General features: G+C 41.4%; 1 protein-coding gene across 3 annotated transcripts in view; it reads right to left on the bottom strand.

Moving 5' to 3' along the window:
* Positions 1-2078: 2078 nt before the first annotated feature.
* Positions 2079-20261, bottom strand: part of FAM81A (family with sequence similarity 81 member A) — a 31301-nt gene continuing 13118 nt past the window's right edge. For all 3 annotated transcript variants that reach the window (XM_065558282.1, XM_065558284.1, XM_065558283.1), the window contains 5 exons: positions 8591-8720; positions 6561-6667; positions 5397-5532; positions 4745-4940; positions 2079-4167 (listed from right to left, as the gene is read on the bottom strand). In XM_065558282.1, the coding sequence (XP_065414354.1) occupies positions 4046-4167; positions 4745-4940; positions 5397-5532; positions 6561-6667; positions 8591-8720 (691 nt within the window). In that variant the 3' untranslated portion in view covers positions 2079-4045. The remainder of the gene's footprint in view (positions 4168-4744; positions 4941-5396; positions 5533-6560; positions 6668-8590; positions 8721-20261) is intronic.

Genomic DNA, 20261 nt, shown 5'->3' with positions numbered 1-20261 from the left:
CCTGGCTGAGTCACTCACATGTTTGCCCAGGCGCCCCTGACCGACCTCATCGAGGTTGGCTAAAAGAGCACCCAGGAATATGACGATGACAGCTACCAATCGTAATGCACTGTCTGCTGCCAAAAGGCAATGAGCTGCTGCTGTGTAGCAATGCAGTCCCACATCTGCCAACACCCAGGAGACGTATGGTGACGGTGAGCTGAGCAGGCTCCATGCTTGCCATGGTATGGCATCTGCACAGGTAACCCAGGAAAAAAGGTGCAAAACGATTGTCTGTCGTTGCTTTCACGGCAGAGGGGAGTGAGGGGCGGCCTGACAACGAATCACCCGTGACGCTGTTTTTGCCCCATCAAGCATTGGGATCTCAACCCAGAATTCCAATGGGTGGCAGAGACTGCGGAAACTGTGGGATAGCTACCAACAGTGCAACGCTCCGGAAGTTGATGCTAGCCTCAGTACTGTGGACGCAGTCCGCTGACTTAATGCACTTAGAGCATTTTGTGTGGGGACACACAAAATCAACTGTATAAAAACTATTTCTAAAAAACCGACTGCTATAAATTCGACCTAATTTCGTAGTGTAGACATACCCATAGAGTTGAGCCACTGAGGAAAAGCTACTCTCTGGAAACCCTCCAGTTCAACCCTAACTCATCCCACTACCTGTTCCATTCCTAACTCCAACTCCGGACAGGGTTCTGTGCCATACAGAAGGAATAGTTTCTGCCTCCTAAAACCTGCACTCACCAGAGGAACAACACTATTTCAACTGTCAGAACCACTCTGCTGCTACAGAAAGGGATGTCCCCCCATTGAGCAAAATGAAGGGGCCACATGATGGCAGAATGACACTAAAAACCAGAAGGAGTCGCTCCATTGTATAATGACTGAAGCCTCTTCCTCTTGGTTTTACAGAGACTTTGTAAAGTCAATTTAGAAGCAAATTTTAGTTTTGCAAAAGCAAGGTTTTAGAATACCTAGCAGCATCAATAGAAATATCCTTGTGTCTGTGTATTTATTTCAAAGGAGACAGGTTGCTGAGATTTTCAGAGAAGTGGATTTCACCAAACATCTTCAGTTGAAATGAACAGAAGATGTGCGTCCCAAATACACTGCTTTGAAAATCTCAAACATTATTTTGAAAGGATTAATATTCCCCTGCAGAGTTTGCAAACAAGCTGTTCAGCACCTGCTTGTGCAGGAGAACCAGAAAGGGAAGCTGACTGGAGAAAAAGTAAAAACAACTTCTCTATTTCTCTTCTTCAAGCAGCATGAAATGCAGAGAACAAACAAGGAGTATAAATGATAAATTAATTTGGTTTGTACATTTTCTGTGTTAGTAATCCAACCCCGTAGCTCCCAGCTTTATTTTGTTGAAACCCCTGTTGCGATGCATCAGCAGATCCCCTTCCATGAGTCCTCCCACCATGCCCCAAAACTGTTGCCATTGTATGTCCTTACTTCTGTCCATTGTCTTCTTCTCTGCTATCCTTTCAGCCAGTTCCTCCCCCCTGCTCCAGTCTTGTTTTTTCCCTCTTTGGCTCTCTCTTTTTTGCTGCACATCCCTGCAAGCTCTTTCTCTCCTCTCCCACACTAATCACAGACCACATCCTGCCTGAACTGAACTGCACATGTTGTTATGGCTGAGTTGAGTACCACAGCAGCAGGCAGGAGAAACATGGATCAGTGGACTACTGACTGAACCTGTAACCCTGTATATGTCCGCTGCTCCCAGAACTGGTTGCAGTAAGGAGCAATCATAGAAGAAAGAGGGAAAGGTGAGAGGGAGAGTTTTACCTGCATGGTTGCAGAGGGCAATGTAGATCCAGGTCAGGTAGCTTTCTCTCTCTGCCCACAGGGTTTTTGTTCTCTCACTCATACCTGCCTGGAACCCACCCCTGAAGTTTTGAGACACTGGTCTAATGTTATTATTTAGTAACATGGATATGGATATTATTTTAGAAAGATATAATTTTTGCCCTGACAATGTCCCTTTATTCACCTTTAGGGAAAAAACTGTTTTCAAAAGCAAAAGTCAAGTAATCAGCTGTTGTTTGTATGGGCTGGATCACACAAGGTTTTACAAGAGAAACATTTTTATTAAAATCATATATAAATTGTTTCTCTGACTTACCGTATGATTGTTCATTTCCTGTAAGATTCATTTTGTTACAGGTTTGCTATTATAGAAGAAAAATATCTTTTGTGGGGGAGAGGGTTACAAAACGAAATGATTTCTTCTCCACCGCATATGGCTAAATATTGACTAGATAGGTAAACGGACATCAAGAAAAGGAATTTTAAAAACAACTTTTAAGAAATACCTTAAATGTTTTAACCATCTCCTCCCAGTGAACAGGAATCTTATCTCTAGCTGCCATTTTAATTATATTTCACAGCAGGTGGCCAACTGGGTGACACAAAGTGGGACTAAAAGAGTCTTTTTTGCCATTAGAGAGCATTGGAAATCAAAGTTGTAAAGTTTTAAGGTTCTATAATATGTTAACACTTTTGGCTATATTGGCAGCAAATGCTAATTTAGCCCTTGATCCAGCAAAGACTTATGCATTTACTTACTGTTACACACTGGGCATTGTCCTACTGAAATCAATGGGTTTTAAGACCTTGCAGGATTGGGGCCTTAAATGTTGTACTATTTGTTCCTCACCTTTGGCCCATAGAAGTCATTGGGAGTTTGCCACTGACAGTTCAATGGCACCAGCATTTGGCAATATGGGTCTGGGCAAAAGCCTATTGAAGCCATTGCAGACTCCTATTGACTTCAATGGATTTTGGATCAGGCCATATATTCTGAGTGATGGCTTGATCCTGCACCACTTGATGATAAAGGGAGCAGGATTAGGCCCTGAATGAATATATAAAATACTTGTTTTCCCATCTAGATTACTACACAGTGCTGGTGCTAATTTTCATTGTGTAATCTATTATGGAAATTGAAATAAGCACCAGTGTAATATAAAGTACATTAAGAGATGAAAATATTCTTTGGAAATTTTGTAAATGCAATACTAATTCAAATCTACTTATCCATGCTAAATTATTAAAACCTACCTAAATAAATTAAATTTGAAGAGTCAGTTGTCTTACATCAGCAATAAAAATTCCTAGTAGACCATAAAACATTTGAAGATACATCAAAATGCATCTTATTTTTACATCATGTTCTCCAGAATTATTTGAATGATCACTTTCTCCACTGACAGCAAAACCCTCAAAGTTTACACTGACATAATGAAATAATGCACAAGAACACAACTGATATTAAAACTTACAATAAAATACTGTATACACTATCCTTCACCCCATCTCAGCCCTATCTAGATATTAATTAGAAAGATCACAATATCTAAGGACTTCGAACGACATGTTAAGTTGCTTGTGTTGCTCAAATGGATTATTGTTAGCCTACAACTACAAAATATAATACTATATAGTTAACACACATGCAGGCACACACACAAGATTTATTTTAATGAAGCAAAGGTGTCATTCTCTGATGGTATTGGATTTTAAAAACTGGTCTGTTAGAAGCCAGTTCTGCTCCCATTGAAGTTAATGGGAACATTTCCAGTGACTTCAATGGGAGAAAGATCTGGCAAGGTGGTGAATTGCAAAGTGACATTGACCTGTTAAGGCTTGACTTTTCAACAGAGCAATTAACTATGGGTACAAGTGCTAATATTTCAAAACCCACAAAAGTGGAGGTAGCACTGAGGCTCCTTTAACAAATTTGGCATCACATTCACCAATGTGTTACTCCACTTTTAAACAGCTGTAACTCCACTGAAATCAACTGGAGTAAGACAATGGTGAGCTAGAGCTTTGCCCCATAAAAACTATTTATCAGCTTAGCTATTAAAAGCTTGCATTTACCGCTTACAGTAAACACACACCTGTGGAACAGAAGCATGTTGTTTGGTACATTCACTTAATTACAAATTGGAATGATGTTATAGCCTATTTAGACACATAAATGCTCTTCTCTCTGAATAAATCTTGTCATCAGTCATGGTCTCGACTCTCCCTATGTCGGAACTTCCTGCTTCTTTTGGTGAATCTGCTTCTGTAGCTCATCCCTGTCAAGTTTCATTTTGGCTTCTAGAACTTCCCTTAGGGACCCAATGCTCTCGTAGATAGCCGCAAACCCTAATTACAGATAAAAAATTGAATTAGCATTATTAAAACTAAAGAACATTAGAAAGTAAAATTCAAGATTACAACATATAACAGTGCATTTTTCATTATCAGTAGAGCAAATGTCCCTAATAAAGACAGACACTGGGCCATATTCTCTGCTGGTGTAGATGTGTGAAATTCCATTGAAGTCAATGGAGCTGTGCCGATATACACATTATGGCAGCCAGGAGCTGTTGGCAAGCACAAGTCCACACCCTCTTCCCTTGCTACTCCCTCAACAGACTATTGAATTCTTCTGTTTTCTAAAGACAAAGAAAACGACAACAAGAAATCTAAAGCTAATTGGGTTTCACTCTGGGCTTTGTAGGAATCTCACCCACAGTGCAGATAACTGTGGATGCAACAGGTACATGCACGGTTTTGTAGGTACATCCGTTATGCACCCAGTTGAAAAATCGGTCCCAACGTTGGTAAAGAGCTTTGAGATCCTCAGATCAAACATACATTAATGCAAATTAGTATTATTATCATAGCTACATTATGGTAGCAGAATTCAGAGTACAGAGCTCGATAGTAGTGATCCTACCAGCATTAACTTCAGCTTTCATTTCTTTTATATCTTCATTAATCTCCATCTGAAGCTTGCTGATTCGAATATTTATCTTCTCTTCAGCCTGTTTTGTTCCATGTTCTTCCATGGTTATTTTTTGTATTTCTTCTATTTTATCAAGTTTCTCTGACATCTGGCTGAATCTCATCTCTATGGCCCTTTCACTCATTTCCTGGGATCAATGAAAATAATTATGTTTGGTTATTCTTTGAGTAATAAATTACCAAATTCTTTGGGTAATAAACTGTTCATTCCCTAGAGATGCAACAAGTGGCAATGCTTACTTATCATTTTCTATACAAGATTTAAAATCTTATGCAGTTATAAAATATAGTTAATAAAAATTCTCAAATTGGCTTGGTCACTGTAAGCTGCTTTTTCTTCATTTTATTTGTAAGATACAATATTTGTAAATTTAAAAGTAGTGTTCAGATTTATCTATCATTATTGGGTGGGTTTCAAAAGTTCCCAATCAATGGGAATTTTATCATTGCATCAACAGCAGCAGACTTATGCCCATATTGAACACTTCTGAAAATCCCACCAAATGCCAACTCAGCAACATTTGCTTGTATACGTCTCTAGAAGTATTTTCAGAACATTTTATTCTTTTATTACAGAAACCTACGGTCTTTTCCTTAAGGGCCAAGGAAATCTGATCAATTTTCTGTAAAAGCTCTTTTTCAATCCGTTCATGTTCCTGTTCCAACCAGCTGCGAGCAGACAATATCTGGCTGCTGAGTTCCTCTACTGCACCTTTTAATCTAAGAGAATAAAATAAATGAGCATGTCTGGAAATATACAAGAGCATCTCATGTTCTTTGATCATTGGACTGTGGAGTTTTTATGACAATCAACATAAAAATCCCCTTTTTCCTCCATGGCATGTTTGACAGCATATTCATGCAATGTTTTGAAATTTCACACTGCTGGGCTTGGTTTATGTTAATTGTTTCAGATAATCAAGGATGAGAGACTGTAATAGAACAGCAATTAATTGCACAAAATATAGTTGCAGTATTTTCAGGCATATACGATGCAGACCCATCAAGAAATAGAATGCCATAGCCTAGAAACAAGTGTGACATCCCATTCACTTTACAGTCTTTGAAGCTCATGAGAGTTTGGATTGGAAAGGACTGAATAAAGATTTTAGTATTTGGATCTACATGTATATATTTAAATGTGCTGTAGTATTTGAAGTCCTATGCATTTGCCTCTCTCATTTTGGCATGGTGCTGAGATAGTTGCAGTAACTGGATGTGCACATATATATTTACAGCCAGTTTGAAACTGTTACACCTATTGAATTCCGTGTCTGGCTGTCTGCACGTGTATACACAGTATACATTCTTTTCCAGGTCTTAATACTTACATCTGGCCCACAATGTTTTACAAATTTAGTTCAAAGTGGTTTATGACCAGATTTACAGAAGCATTTAGGTGCCTAAAATACAGAAAGGTGCATAGTGGGGTTTACAAAAGCATCTACACAGGTTAGGAGCTGATCTCCCACTGCAAGTCAATAAGAGTGAGATGCTGAACTAACTTAGCTGCTTCTGTAAAATCCACTAGGTGCCTCTCTGCATTTCTAGGAGCCAAATTATCTTTGCAAATCTGGCTCTTACTGAGTATTATTACAGCAGTGAGCAAATGTACAAATTAATGTACCTTCATTTTGGTCCCAGTCCAACACCTCATTCATGCAAAGATCCTCTCATAAGGATTACTCCAGGTTTGCAAGTCTAGCCCCTTGATTTAATTTTCCAATAAATTTCCAATAAGTACTCACTTAACATCCAGAAGGTGGAGCTGTTGGTTGCTCTCTTTGTAGGCAATCTTCAGTTTTGCTTCTTGTTGCATTATTGACTGCTCTACTCTGCTCAGAAGGTAAGAAATCTGAAGCAGAATTCTGAGTTTAGTATTTTTCTCCTCAAACTCGTCACACATTGTGCTTAGAACATAAATTCTTATAAGATTTTAAAGGGACGCTGCTCTAATTGATGGGCCCAAACTTTAACCTACTTGCAAATTTTCCTTTTAGTTTTTTAAACTGTCCTCATCATGCAAAATCTACTAACCCACACAACTGGAGTGGCAGCATTACTAAGATCACAATTTCTCAGCCAACAACAACTGGGGGGAGCTGTGTCTTTGCAGTCAGAGCATCTGCCTGGACTTTTTTTTGTGAGCAGGTGAGGAATATCACGTAGCCGCACCCCACCTCCAAAACCTCCCTGTGTGACATAGCTCTCAGGCGTACTATCCATGGTACACATCTCTTGGGCAGGCCTGCATTCTTCCTTCCATTACCTACTGGGCTTTCCAAACCCATTGAGAGAGTATGGGGGAGGGGGAGAATAGGATTTGTCCCAAAGGCACACTTCAATTCCTACTATTGTCCATGTGCACACATCAGGTCATGTTACAACCTCATTCCAGTGCTGAATTCTCATTGACAACAATGGTAGTTACGCACAAAGACTGAAGGTAACATGTGGCCCATCCAGAGAACAGGCCCTGTACCAGCAGTCAGTGTGCTGGCAATCTCGGTGAAACTGTAATTTTAAAAGTTACTGCTTAAGAGCTGTACACCTCACTACCTGCATTACTCAATACATGGGAAATCTGAGTTTATAAATTAAAGCAATATTTTAATTATATAGGTGTAGAAAATGCATCTTAAACTAATCTATTTCTATAAATCAGCTTCTATATTTGAGGCATTCATTAAAATGGAACAGATTGTTTTAAAAAAGTGGAAAAGGGAAAAAAGTGAATTATCAGACTGCTCTTGTGTGCCAAGCTTTAGATCGGTGTGAAATTTGTACTGCATACAATGGAAATGCTAATGTTCAACTACAGTAACATGAAGAGTGAGACTGTATTAGTACGTTACAGAATATAGATTTTTTCCCCATGTTTTAAAATTGTAAGTGTAACCTACTTGAATCATGGAAAATGTCTTTATTGAGCTCTTTTCTGATCAGGGTTTAAATACAGAAGTTGGAAGTCTCATGGGACTGATTTTCCTCTGTGACTAATACACCTACAGTACCACTGGCTAGCTCAATGGGATTACATGATGTGTTTGACAGAATTATTACTGCACAGATATAGGTTTTGATTGTGAGTGGCCCCTATGAGGTCACACTAGTGCACAGGAACAAGCAAGAAGCTTGTCCCTCACTTGCATGTCTGCTGTAAAACAGATAGAGACTTGGCAACACCCCCTCCATACTCGCCCATGGAATCAGCTGGTGCATCATGGTATTCTGTATAACTATTTTCTTATATGCAGCATTTTGTATAACCCAAATGGCTCGTGAAAAATGCACAAGGAGCAGCACCCGTGGAAACTGTGCCTGCATGGTGCAAAATGTTCCTGGTGCTCTTGCAGGGGCTCTGCATCACTCCTGGTTTGTGGCTGAATGCCACAGACTAACCCAAAGGGAACCCCTTCTGAAATGCATCCATTACTGGGGTTGCTCACAGAAGGCATTAGAACAATACTAGCAACCACTAAACAATATTTTAGGGACAGGAAATTACGAATACTTTATCCAGTTAGAGCAACAGAAGAATGTAAATAGATGAAATGGATGTACCAATTCAGATTTGGTCTGGATTCCAGAGCAGACATATTTGCATCTACATTTGCACAGTGTCATGGGATCTTTAATGAGTAAAAATGGTCAGGACCTTGATTATGTTTCTTCTGAAAGCCAGCAACTCCAGTGGCATTAGCTTAACAATATGGTGTTTTTGTTCATGAAGTTAAACTCCCCCTCTTATGAAGATCACTTGTTTTATACAACATACCTGTATTTCTGCCTCTTTGATTTTAGATTCCAAGATCATTTTAGAAGCTTGTTGGTCTTTGCTTAGGCTTTGAAGTCTTTCATACGTAATTTTGTGCTCTGCAGACAATCTGGCTAAACCGGCATCGCACCTGTTCAGATAAATAAATACCAAAGCAATGGATGACTGTAGCTGAACACAATGTATAGGCCAAACTTTTAAAAATACACCTCTACCCTGATATAACGTTGTCCTCGGGAGCCAAAAAATCTTACCGCATTATAGGTGAAACCGCGTTATATCGAACTTGCTTTGATCCGCCGGAGTGCACAGCCCCACGCCCCCGGAGCACTGCTATACCACATTATATCTGAATTCGTGTTATATCGGGTCACATTATATCGGGGTAGAGGTGTATATCTAATTTAGAATGGACGTTTCTATGAAGGTATCAGTCTTTCCTGCAAAACATTTCTTTTCTATGAGATTCAAAGAAATATTGATGTCTCATAACAGCCACCCAATTGCCCCATAACTGGTATAAGTCTCCATACTGTAGTAGGTGCAATCCTGCAGTAGATCTCAGCGCTGAGATCATATAGACAAAAGGCGTGCTTATGGAAATCACATTACAAATTCAAGGATGTACAATTTCAATACCTTATGCTATTCCTTATGATCCATCAGACATCTCTTAAGGTGTGTGTAACTGGCCATTAGTCTGATACACAGGCAGCCACTCACACAGTTTACTTATTAGAAGCAATTAGAAAGTAATTATAAAGAGCATATTTAAATTATTGCACCCAAGCTGCTTTGGGTTTTACATGCTTATTTATATTTCTATTCACAAAATAATAGCGTGCAACCATATTAACTACTCCAGGGCCAAATTCTGCAGTCCTTAGTTTTTTGAGGGTTTTTTTCTCCAGGTAAAGTTCCCATTAAAGGCAATGGGAGTTTTGCCTTACGAATGGCAGAACTGGGCCATAAGATTGATCATTTCCCTTCTGCACATTGGAATACTTCGGTAATTCCACCATATTTTCAGGACAAATGGTGTGTTAAAGTACATGCCTGTGTTTTTTCTCCCACTTTTCAGAAATATTTTTGACTGATAGATTTCATCTACAATAATACAATAAGTGCATTAACTGAGTTGTAAAAATATAGGTACTGTAGGTTCAGGAGAAAGACCTCTCAAAAGTATGAGTAATGTGTATTTTTGTTAAGGGAAATATGTAACTGTCATAGTTACATAATCTAATATATGGAACTGATTAAGATCAGATAGCAGTTAAGGTTTTGGAAGGAGCAGGCAGTGGAATGTGACAAGCAACAGCAAGCTAACCCATTATCCAAATTAATCTCACATTTTACTAATTTTTCGTATCTTTTCAGTTGGAAAGCATTCACTCCGGGATGCACTTTCATCATCTGAATTATAGAAAGTACCACTGTTACCTTTCAAGCACAAAGGGAAAGTAACAACTCAAATGGCAAACAGAAGAGAAGCCACTTAGCAATATGGTAGAACTACAATATGAAAATAATAAGAGAAGCAAAATAACATAGAGAAGTGAGAACACATTAGAAAGTCATCATTTAGCAACTTAGTGTACTGGAGCAAACATGTGATATGGGCAGCAAGAGCAACTTAAGTCGGATGTTTTTCTAGAAGATCTGCTCTAAGAATTATTTTGGGGGAGTGCAGGCCAGTGTTATACAGGAGGTCAGACTAGATAATCATAGTGGTCCCTTCTGGCCTTGGAATCTATGAAAAAAGTCAACATAGGACTAAAGATGTACCACCAGACCAGGGTATCTGTGGAGTGTTTGGAGAAAGAACAGAGGCGAAAGCCCTCTATGTTGTTACCATTAGTGGAAACCAGAGACATGAAATTATCCTGTGTCTATTCACCAATAGCACATGGACTCCAAGAAGTGGTTAGTCTTGTGTCTGAGTTCTCATAGAAAAGTATAAAAAGCAATTGCTTTGAAACTACTGTAGCAAATGTATGCAACAGGCTTCTATACTTTTTAAGGCACATTGTTATTTTTGGCTCATATGATCAGGGCCGGTGCAAGGAAATTTCGTGCCCTAGGCGAAACTTCCACCTTGCGCCACCCCCTCACCTCATTAACCCTGCCCCCCCGTGGCAGCTAACCACGCCCACCCACCCCCACCAGAAGAGCCCCCCACCCTGTGGCAGCTAATTCCGCCCGCCGCGGCAGCTAACCCAGCCCGCCACCCCCACCCGGGGAGCCCGCCGCCCCCCTGCCTGGGGAGCCCCCCCCACAGCAGCTACCCCCCCCTGCAGCTAACCCCGCCTGGGGAGCCTCCCTCCCCCCACACACACAAGCTAACCCTGCCCAGGGAGCCCGCCCCAGCTCACCTCCGCTCTGCCTCCTCCGCTGAGCCCGCTGGTGCCGCTCTAATTCTCCTCCCCTCCCAGGCTTGCGGCGCCGATTGGAGGAGAATTAGAGCAGGGGCTGTGTGCTCAGCGGAGGAGGCAGAGTGGAGGTGGGGCGGGGAGCGGTTTCCCCGTGCAGCCCCGCCCCCCGTTACTGCAGGCGGCCTTCCCCGTGCCCCCGCGCCCCCGCTCACCTCCACTCCACATCCTCGCCTGAGCGGGCTTTTAGGCACCCTCAACCACTAGGCGCCCTAGGCGGCTGCCTAGTTCGCCTAGTGGTTGCACCGGCCCTGCATATGATCATGGTGGATCTTTGTTGTTTGTGTAATTGAGTACATTTGGTAGGGGGCAGCTGGTTGTATGGTATAGAACATAAGGGATTTCAAAACTATCCCATATTCTGATCTCAGTTACACTGATGTAAATCTGGAATAAACTGAACATATTATTTTATATTTTTCCAGGTATATTTTGGTTGGTACCATATGAAAAGCTGTGGAGGCATAAACTCAAAGTGTTAAGACATCAGCATGCTCTTAATGTTCGTTTTACTAGGATTTTCTTTAAATTTTATTCAGTACTCTAGTATGGTCAAAAGAGAGAATATCTCTATGCTGTACATTCAAACATGTGGTTGGTATCTGCCCAGAAGAAAGTACAGATATGCTGCAACTATGGGGCCAGATTCTGACCTCCGTTACACTAGTGTAAATCGGTAGTTAAAGGTTTGTAATGATAAAAGAATGTTTAATGAATGTCTCCACTGGTTTTCAAATGGTACCAACCAAAATGGAGAAAAATAAGATAGCATGATTTACAATTTGAGTAATTGTTTCTTAAAATAACTCTGGTTCAGGTTTATGCTAGGCCTCAGGTTTGAAGACAAACTAACAATCTCAAGAGACTTCAACTCTATTGGGCCAAAATCTCATTACAGTGACTATTCTAATGAGATTTTGGCCACATCCAAATTAGAATAAAAATAGAACCGCTTTATGGTTTTGAATTTTACTCTGTAACAAAACCCTGAGGATGGCGTACAAATCCAACACCGCTCCAATCATACTCCTCTGAAATCTGAACGAGTTCTGGTTTCAGGTTCTTTTTTGGCCAATCTCTAATGTGATTATAAAGTTCTTTTAAATAAAAATGTATCAAAGTCCAACCTGCAGTATTAATTAATTCCTTGTGCTGTTATCTGTAACAAAATCATGTTGCCAAGCCCACACACCTAGCCAAAAGCATGCTTGTGTGACATAAAGACAAAAGAGAAAAAGTAACTTTTTTGTACCCTAACAGATTTTCAAAGGCCAAATAAAAAATATTTGGCACATATTTACCTGAAGTGAGCTCATTTCAAAAATATGAAGATACAAATGAGAGGGATTAGAAGAAGTCCCAGAAGAAATTTTGTTACTTGAAATCTAAGTGCTGAGTTTACAAGACATATTTGGATTTGGATTTTCAAAAAGGTGGATGCAAAAATACACATCCAGTCACCCACCTAATGTGTTTGTGTAGTTACTAGGGTTATACATGCAATTAGAATTTTGTGCAAACAAATATGTAAATACATAGTGTACATTTGAATGCTTAATATGCCCATTTTAGCCATACAAATAATCACTTAGTTTCACAGGCATTTTTCCATGTGCAATTGCAAGCACACATTTTTGGAGATTAGACCAAAGGTATATTTTGTTGTTTGTTTGTTTTGTTTTTTAAGAATGTTTACTGCAAGATCCCTTTACTAACTTCTGTACTTATGTGCACTCAGTAAATAAAAAATAACATGGAAGGACCTGACTTTGTAAACCAAGTATTCTGGGTTTCAGTATACAGTATAATTGCAGAAATCAGTGGTGTTTAAGATAAACTGCACAATTATGGAACAGCTGCCTTCCAAATCTCAGTAAGCAAAAGGAGTATTTAGTTTTACGAATCACTGAAAAGTGTTTTTGTTGCTAAGAAATCATTGGACAATATGAGGAGAGTCTGCTATTCTATTACTTCTGAGGTGATGCCTACAGTCGGAGTTAGGGGTGTGATTCCCAGCTCGCATAGACATACTCACACTTGCTCTCCTTGAGCTAGCATGCTAAAAACAGTAGTGCAGCCAGGGTAACAGTGAGCAGCAACATAGAGTAGCTGAGTGGCATATGTACCCACAGGTTTCAGTCAGGTTTGTACTTTGCTGGCTTGTGCACTCGTTGCTCCTGGGGCACCCCAGCTACACTTCTATTTTTAGTGCGCTACCTCAATGAGAGCTAGTGCAAGTATGTCTATGCAAGCTGGGAATCACACCAAGAGCTCCAAGTGTAGACATACCCTGACTGTAGCTAGTGGCTACATGCATATGGGCACCAAACCAAGAACTAGAAGGTACATAGAAGTACAAAAATGGTTTACTTAAGACTAAATCCTGTACAACACTCATGTGACTTGTAGTAGCATGATGTATATTCAAATGTGCAAGATAGCTACTCAGGGTAGCAGTGGTTACACATTATGCACTTTTCTGCCTCACAAGCAAAGGATGTATTAATGATGGGACAGTTGTGTGTCAGGAACAGTCAGCATGTGTCAGTCCCTGCCCCTCCCCATCTGCCTGCTCAGGGGAAAAGGGAGTAAGCAAGCATACAATGCTTGTTTACTCCTATGTGCCTGGAACCAAAGAATTTAACAGTATATCATTTTACTGAAGAATCTACAAGCACCAGGGCCGGTGCAAGGAAGTTTCGTGCCCTAGGCGAAACTTCCACCTTGCGCCACCCCCCCACACCCCGCTAACCCCGCCCCCCCGCGACAGCTAACCATGACCCCCCACCCCCCACCAGAGGAGCCCCCCCGCGGCAGCTAACCCCACCCACTGTGGCAGCTAACCCAGCCCGCCACCCCCACCCGGGGAGCCCGCCACCCCCCCACCCAGGGAGCCCCCCCCGCAGCAGCTACCCCCCCTCTGCAGCTAACCCCGCCCAGGGAGCCCCCCTCCATGGCAGCTAACCCCGCCCGCTGCCCCTGCCTGGGGAGTCCCCCGCCGCCCCCACCCGTGGAAGCTAACCCTGCCCGGGGAGCCCACCCCAGATCACCTCCGCTCCGCCTCCTCCACTGAGCCTGCCGGTGCCGCTCTAATTCTCCTCCCCTCCCAGGCCTGCAGTGCCGATTGGAGGAGAATTAGAGCGGGGGCTGTGTGCTCAGCGGAGGAGGCAGAGTGGAGGTAATCTGGGGTGGGAAGCGGTTCCCCTGTGTGCCTCCCCCCCCCGCCATTACTGCGGGCGACCCTCCCCGCGCCTCCCCGCCCCAGCTCACCTCCACTCCACCTCTTCGCCTGAGTGGGCTTTTAGGCGCCCGCCTAGTTCGCCTAGTAGTTGCACCGGCCCTGACAAGCACAGTAACATTTCAGTGAGTTTTCTTACTGCAAATGCCATAGGCACCAGCATGCTTTTATTTATTTATTTTGGTGCCTTTATGGGAACTGAGCTCTCTTTTAGAAATCTGGCCCCAATTGTGGGTTCTGAGCCCTTCTAAAAATTCTGACCATAATGACATGGAAGGTTAAAAGAGACTGGTCAAGCCAGAAGCAAGAGGGAAGTTCAAACTGCATTTCCAAGTACCAGATCAAAAGAAGACCAAGATTTTTTTAAACTTTAAAATAGTTTTAAAGAATAATCTTCCACCTGCTAGATGCAAGATAAAATCTTCACTCTGTAAAGCAGGGGTGTCAAACTCAATTGCACAGGGGGCCAAAACTCAAAACTCGCGGGCCGAACAGTATAACCATTTATTTAACAGACTAAATATTTATGTTTTTTAACCATTAATATGAACCAAAATACAGGATATCATTCCAAAATAAATACATTTCAACTTAAAATATTTTGCTCTTCATAAAAAAATATCCTGTCAATACAATACATTCAAAATCTGTACATGCTGGAATATTAAAAAATCTGAAAATATAAATAAAAAATTGAATTTAAAGCAAAAGTATAATCATAACAAATCATAACATTCCATTTTCTTGTCCTATTTAGTCAGAGCCTGATACTTGGAGTCTTTTCTTTGCAACAAGTTCGTTTATGTTTGGGGTTAGGTTCTGTGTTGTGAAGATTCTCAGGATCGATTGCAGGTGTTCATCAGTGAGGCGACTCCTGTGTGACGTTTTGTTAATTTTCATCACAGAGAACAGCTGCTCGCACAGATATGTGCTGCCAAACATGGACAGGATTCGAGCCGCATGTTGGCGGAGCTGCGGCATCGCTTCAGGAATGAAGCGAGTGAACTGTGCTGGCCCCGCAGTGTCGTACTTTGCCTTCAGTGTCCCGTTACATTGCAGTTCTATCAGCTCCATCTGCATTTCTACAGGTGCGGTTTCCACATCGACTGCAAATGGGTTGCGAAGCAGCTCGAAGTTACTTTTCTGTGCCTCAAAGTCACTGAAGCGCCGTGCGAACTCAGTGCGCAGCGCGCTGAGTTTTTCAGCAAAGGTGGCATTTGGGAAAACTGTGGCACTTTCTTGGTTCCGTATTACTTGGCAACAGGGAAAGTGAGACAAGTTGCATTGGTGCATTTGTGTCTCCCATAAGCGCAGCTTCACTTGAAATGCCTTCACTGCATCATGCATATCGGTTATTATGTGCTCCCGTCCCTGGAGTTGAAGGTTTAAAGCGCTAAGATGCGACGTTATGTCAGCCAGGAACGCCAACTCACATTTCCACTTTTCATCCCGCAGAACTGTGCAGTCTTTCCCCTTACTGTCCATGAACTGGCAGATTTCCTCTCGCAGCTCAAAGTGTCTTTTGAGAACTTTTCCCCGACTTAGCCACCGGACCTCCGTATGATATGGCATATCGCCAAACTCGCTATCTATTTCCCGCAGAAAAGACTGGAATTGGCGGTGATTTAAACCGTGGGCTCTGATAAAGTTGACGGTTTGTGTTACAGTGTTCATCACATGATCCATTTTTAGGACTTTAGCACTCAGCGATTCCTGGTGTATGATGCAGTGATACACTGTCAACTCACCGGCACAGTTCTCCTCCCGCATCTTTGAGCGCATCCTTCCCACCAGTCCATTTTTTTCACCACACATAGCAGGTGCGCCATCTGTTGTAAGTCCAACGAGTTTTTCCCACGGCAGTTTCATGTCGGTTACACTTTGAAATACATTTCCAAAGATGTCTTCTCCTTTCGTTGTCCCGTGCATCGATTTAATGTCCAGTATTTCCTCTGTTACGCACAAATTGGAATCCACACCACGGATAAATATCGCCAGCTGTGCAGTGTCAGTCGCGTCAGTAGTTTCATCCACGGCAAGGGAGTATGCAACAAAATCTTTTGCTCTTTCAATCAACTGTGTTTTCAAATCAGTCGCCATCTCACAAACCCGATTAGCAACAGTGTTTCTGCTGAGGCTTACATTTGCAAACGCTCGCGTTTTATCTGGACAAAGGACGTCGCACACTTTCATCATACAATTCTTTACGAATTCCCCCTCGGTAAACGGCCGTCCTGATTTGGCAATCTCTTCGGCCACAATGAAACTTGCTTTCACAGCAGCTTCACTTTGTGATTTTGCTTTGGTGAAAAACGTCTGCTGGGATGTCAAATTCTTCTTCAACTCCTCTACCTTTTGTAGCTTCTGTCCTGCGCTCAGGTTTTTGAATTTGTTCTCATGTTTCGTCTCGTAGTGCCGTCTTAGGTTATACTCCTTCATTACAGCGATATTACTCCCGCAAAGGAGACACACTGGTTTACCTGCAATTTCAGTAAACATATACTCATTCTCCCACCGGCTTTGAAAGCCTCGGTTTTCAGAATCAATTTTTCTCTTGGCCATTGTTGGGGTCTAGCTTTGATTTGATATTAGCGTTGTATACATCAACAGACCGCGAACTTGAACCGCGGCTTGCCGTTGGCGGCAATTGCACTGCATCATGGGATTTGTAGTGTGTGTTATTGGGGCGTCATATCACAGGGCCATTAAAAACAGATATATAAAACGATTTCGCGGGCCGGATATAATTGTATGGCGGGCCGGATGTGGCCCGCGGGCCTTGAGTTTGACACATGTGCTGTAAAGCATGCTGCAGTTCTGGGCTTTTGCATTCCTTTGTGTCTTATGATACAAATCTCAAGATGTTGTTGGAATTACACCCACAATTCACCAAGGAGCAAACGTTATAGGGACAAAAGAACAATATTCAAGAGCAGCTAGTTGTAATAAGCATAAAAAAGCATTCCAGTCCACCCATGATGGCTTATCAGTTTTTTTAAAGTATTTCTTGATTTTTATGCTTTTGTGAAAAAACATAATGAACATAATTCACTGTGCACAGAAGTTTTAACAGCTGTTCCATTCATATAGCAAGGAAATGCACCCCAGTGCAGAGGGGCCAATGCAAGGCAAAACTTAAACATTTATGCATTTATGCATAACTTACAACCATTGAAGCCCATAACAGTGGGCTTCACTGGTGTGTTGGACCTTGGATGGACCGTCTGAACATGTGTGCTACAGTATATCAGTTTACTGCTAAGACACTTTGAAAAGATCATCCAGTGTTGTAATAACAAAGATTTTAAAAAAATAATTTTGGAAGAAATATAATCTTTCGTATTCTTCAGGGCATAAATCAACCTCTCATTACTGCGGATAAAGAAGAAACTTTCCCTGTGGGCATGTTATTCCCTATACCTGCCTTCTGCAGGGCTTCTATTAACTTCCTTTGACAGTAGCCAGGACCAGCTACTTCAGAGACAAAATGATGGATTAGATGGAGAACTAGTCTGATCTCGTATGGCAATTCTCATGTTCCTAAATCTTTCAAAAAAGTTCACTTAGCTTAATGATGCTGATTATTTATTATTAATATTAATAATTTATGGTGAACTTGTACAGCATCTTTCATGCTGAACAATTTCAAAGTGTTTTACAAAATGATCAGCAAATTATACGTAAGTAGAGATGGGCATGAGGCACAAACTGGAATCTGAATTTAAACTTTCCCAGAGTTTGGAGGGTATTCAGCTGTAGGGATTTAGGCTCATCCCTTTATATAGAGATGAGAACACCTGTGAAGTTCAGATTCAGGGATATGATTGCTCTCTTTAAATATATCAGAGGGATAAATACCAGGGAGGGAGAGGAATTATTTCAGCTCAGTACTAATGTTGACACGAGAACGAATGGATATAAACTGGCCGTGGGGAAGTTTAGGCTTGAAATTAGACCAAGGTTTCTAACCATCAGAGGGGTGAAATACTGGAACAGCCTTCCGAGGGAAACAGTGGGGGCGAAGGACCTGTCTGGCTTTAAGATTAAGTTAGATAAGTTTATGGAGGGAATGGTTTAATGGGATAACGTGATTTTAGTCAAATCAACAGCGTGCCATCGCTGGTAAATAGTATCAATGGCCAATGAGGGTCTGGCTGGAGAATCTTGCCTACATGCTCGGGGTTCTACTGATCACCATATTTGGGGTCAGGAAGGAATTTTCCTCCAGGGTAGATTGGCAGAGGCCCTGGAGGTTTTTCGCCTTCCTCCGCAGCATGGGGCGGGGGTCGCTAGCTGGAGGATTCTCTGCGACTTGAAGTCTTTAAATCACAGAATTTGGGGACTTCAACAACAGAGTCAAGGGAAAGGGGTTGGGTCAGCTTTTGTGGCCTGCATCATGCGGGAGGTCAGACTAGATGATCATAATGGTCCCTTCTGACCTTAAAGTCTATGAGTCTATGAGGTCTGAACTTCTTCAGAATTTGGGGGAGTTTAGATTTGGGTTATACTTCTGTCTATAAGGATAATACTACACTCACCGAGTGTATAGAGCATAGAGAATATAGAGCATAGTGTATAGAGAATATAGAGCATCTGTCTATAAGGATAATATTACACTCACCGAGAAATGCAGCTACCTGGAAGAAGAAACAGAATAGCTGTTCAAAACTGTACAGATGAGATGAACTACAGAATGGGTTATGATAGTCAAGAAATAATACCATATCCATTTGAAATTGCAAGGGGAATTTAGATAGGCAGAATGTAATCACCCAAGTTGATATTTGGCCAGAACCCTGGATTAACACTCAAATTCTTACAAAAGCTGGTCAAAAGTTAACTCATAGATCTAGCCTGATAGCCAGCAAGCCAGACTCACCTTTGGATTCTCCTGGTGGAACAGTTTGGGTGAAATTATACACGTGAGTTAATTTCAAATTATTGATTAAATAACTGCAAACAATTTAGGACAGTCTCCCACTACGTATTTGTATAGCACCTAGCACAATGAGGTTGCAGTCTCAGTTGGGATCTTTAGGCACTACTGTAATACAAATGATAATAATTATAATCAGGAGTTGTGGGAATTTTTACAGTAAAATGTGCTTGTAACTGAAGGCAGTTAATTCACTGTCACAGAACAGTGTCCTAATTGAATTCAGCATTGTACAAGTAAAACAAGTTTTCTTCCCTCCCAGGGGAAGATTTTAACAAAATGCCTGATGGGAAAGCACGAAACAGCAAATAACAAGAGAAAATAAACTGGTTCTGTCTCAATAATGAACATGAATTTCCAGCCCCCGAGGCACTCTGATGACTGACCTTGAGCATTGCACTTTGTGTAATAGCTGTCATGTAGTTATAATTATCAGGGGAAAAGTGTGAACTTCCCTGAGTAAACATATCAAGAAGAAATAATGGTCTAAGTGCTGATAGCCCACCATCATCCCCCATTTTAAGCGCTTTGCCATTTAGGGCCACATTTTGGCAAGTTCTCATTCATGTGAGTACTCTCATTGAATTCAATGGCACTACTTGCATGAATGAGCACTCACCAATGTGAATAAAGACTGCACAAGCTGGCACTAATTGTATTGCTCCAAACATGGGATCTTGTAAAATCTCACTGTGAATCCTTTATATGAAAGGGAGCTATGCAGGAAGACTCATGCAGATGAATTTGGCAGTGACCCTTCAGTGATAAATAAATATTGTTCAATAGTTTGTCTGACTTGAAGACAACAAAGCAAGAGTTGGTTTTGTTCTTTCCTGCTGTACTTAAAAGAACTGACTGAATGTCTGAAAAATCAGTCCTCTATAATCAGTGCTTTAAACCCTGTTTAAATCACTCCTTGGAAATTGGGCTAACAAGTCAATGTGGAAACTATATGCTGCCCAATATAGACACCAGGAAATCTTATGGAAACTTTTAACCTTTCTCCTCCCTCAGCTGAGTTTTTCCAACCTGTTGAAGGTATCAGTAAATCATTTCAGTTGAAAG

Source organism: Chrysemys picta, chromosome 10 (assembly GCF_011386835.1).
Source record: "Chrysemys picta bellii isolate R12L10 chromosome 10, ASM1138683v2, whole genome shotgun sequence".
NCBI lineage: Eukaryota > Metazoa > Chordata > Testudines > Emydidae > Chrysemys > Chrysemys picta.
The sequence above is the reverse complement of the archived record's forward strand: the minus strand, read 5'-3'. Positions and strand labels throughout refer to the sequence as shown.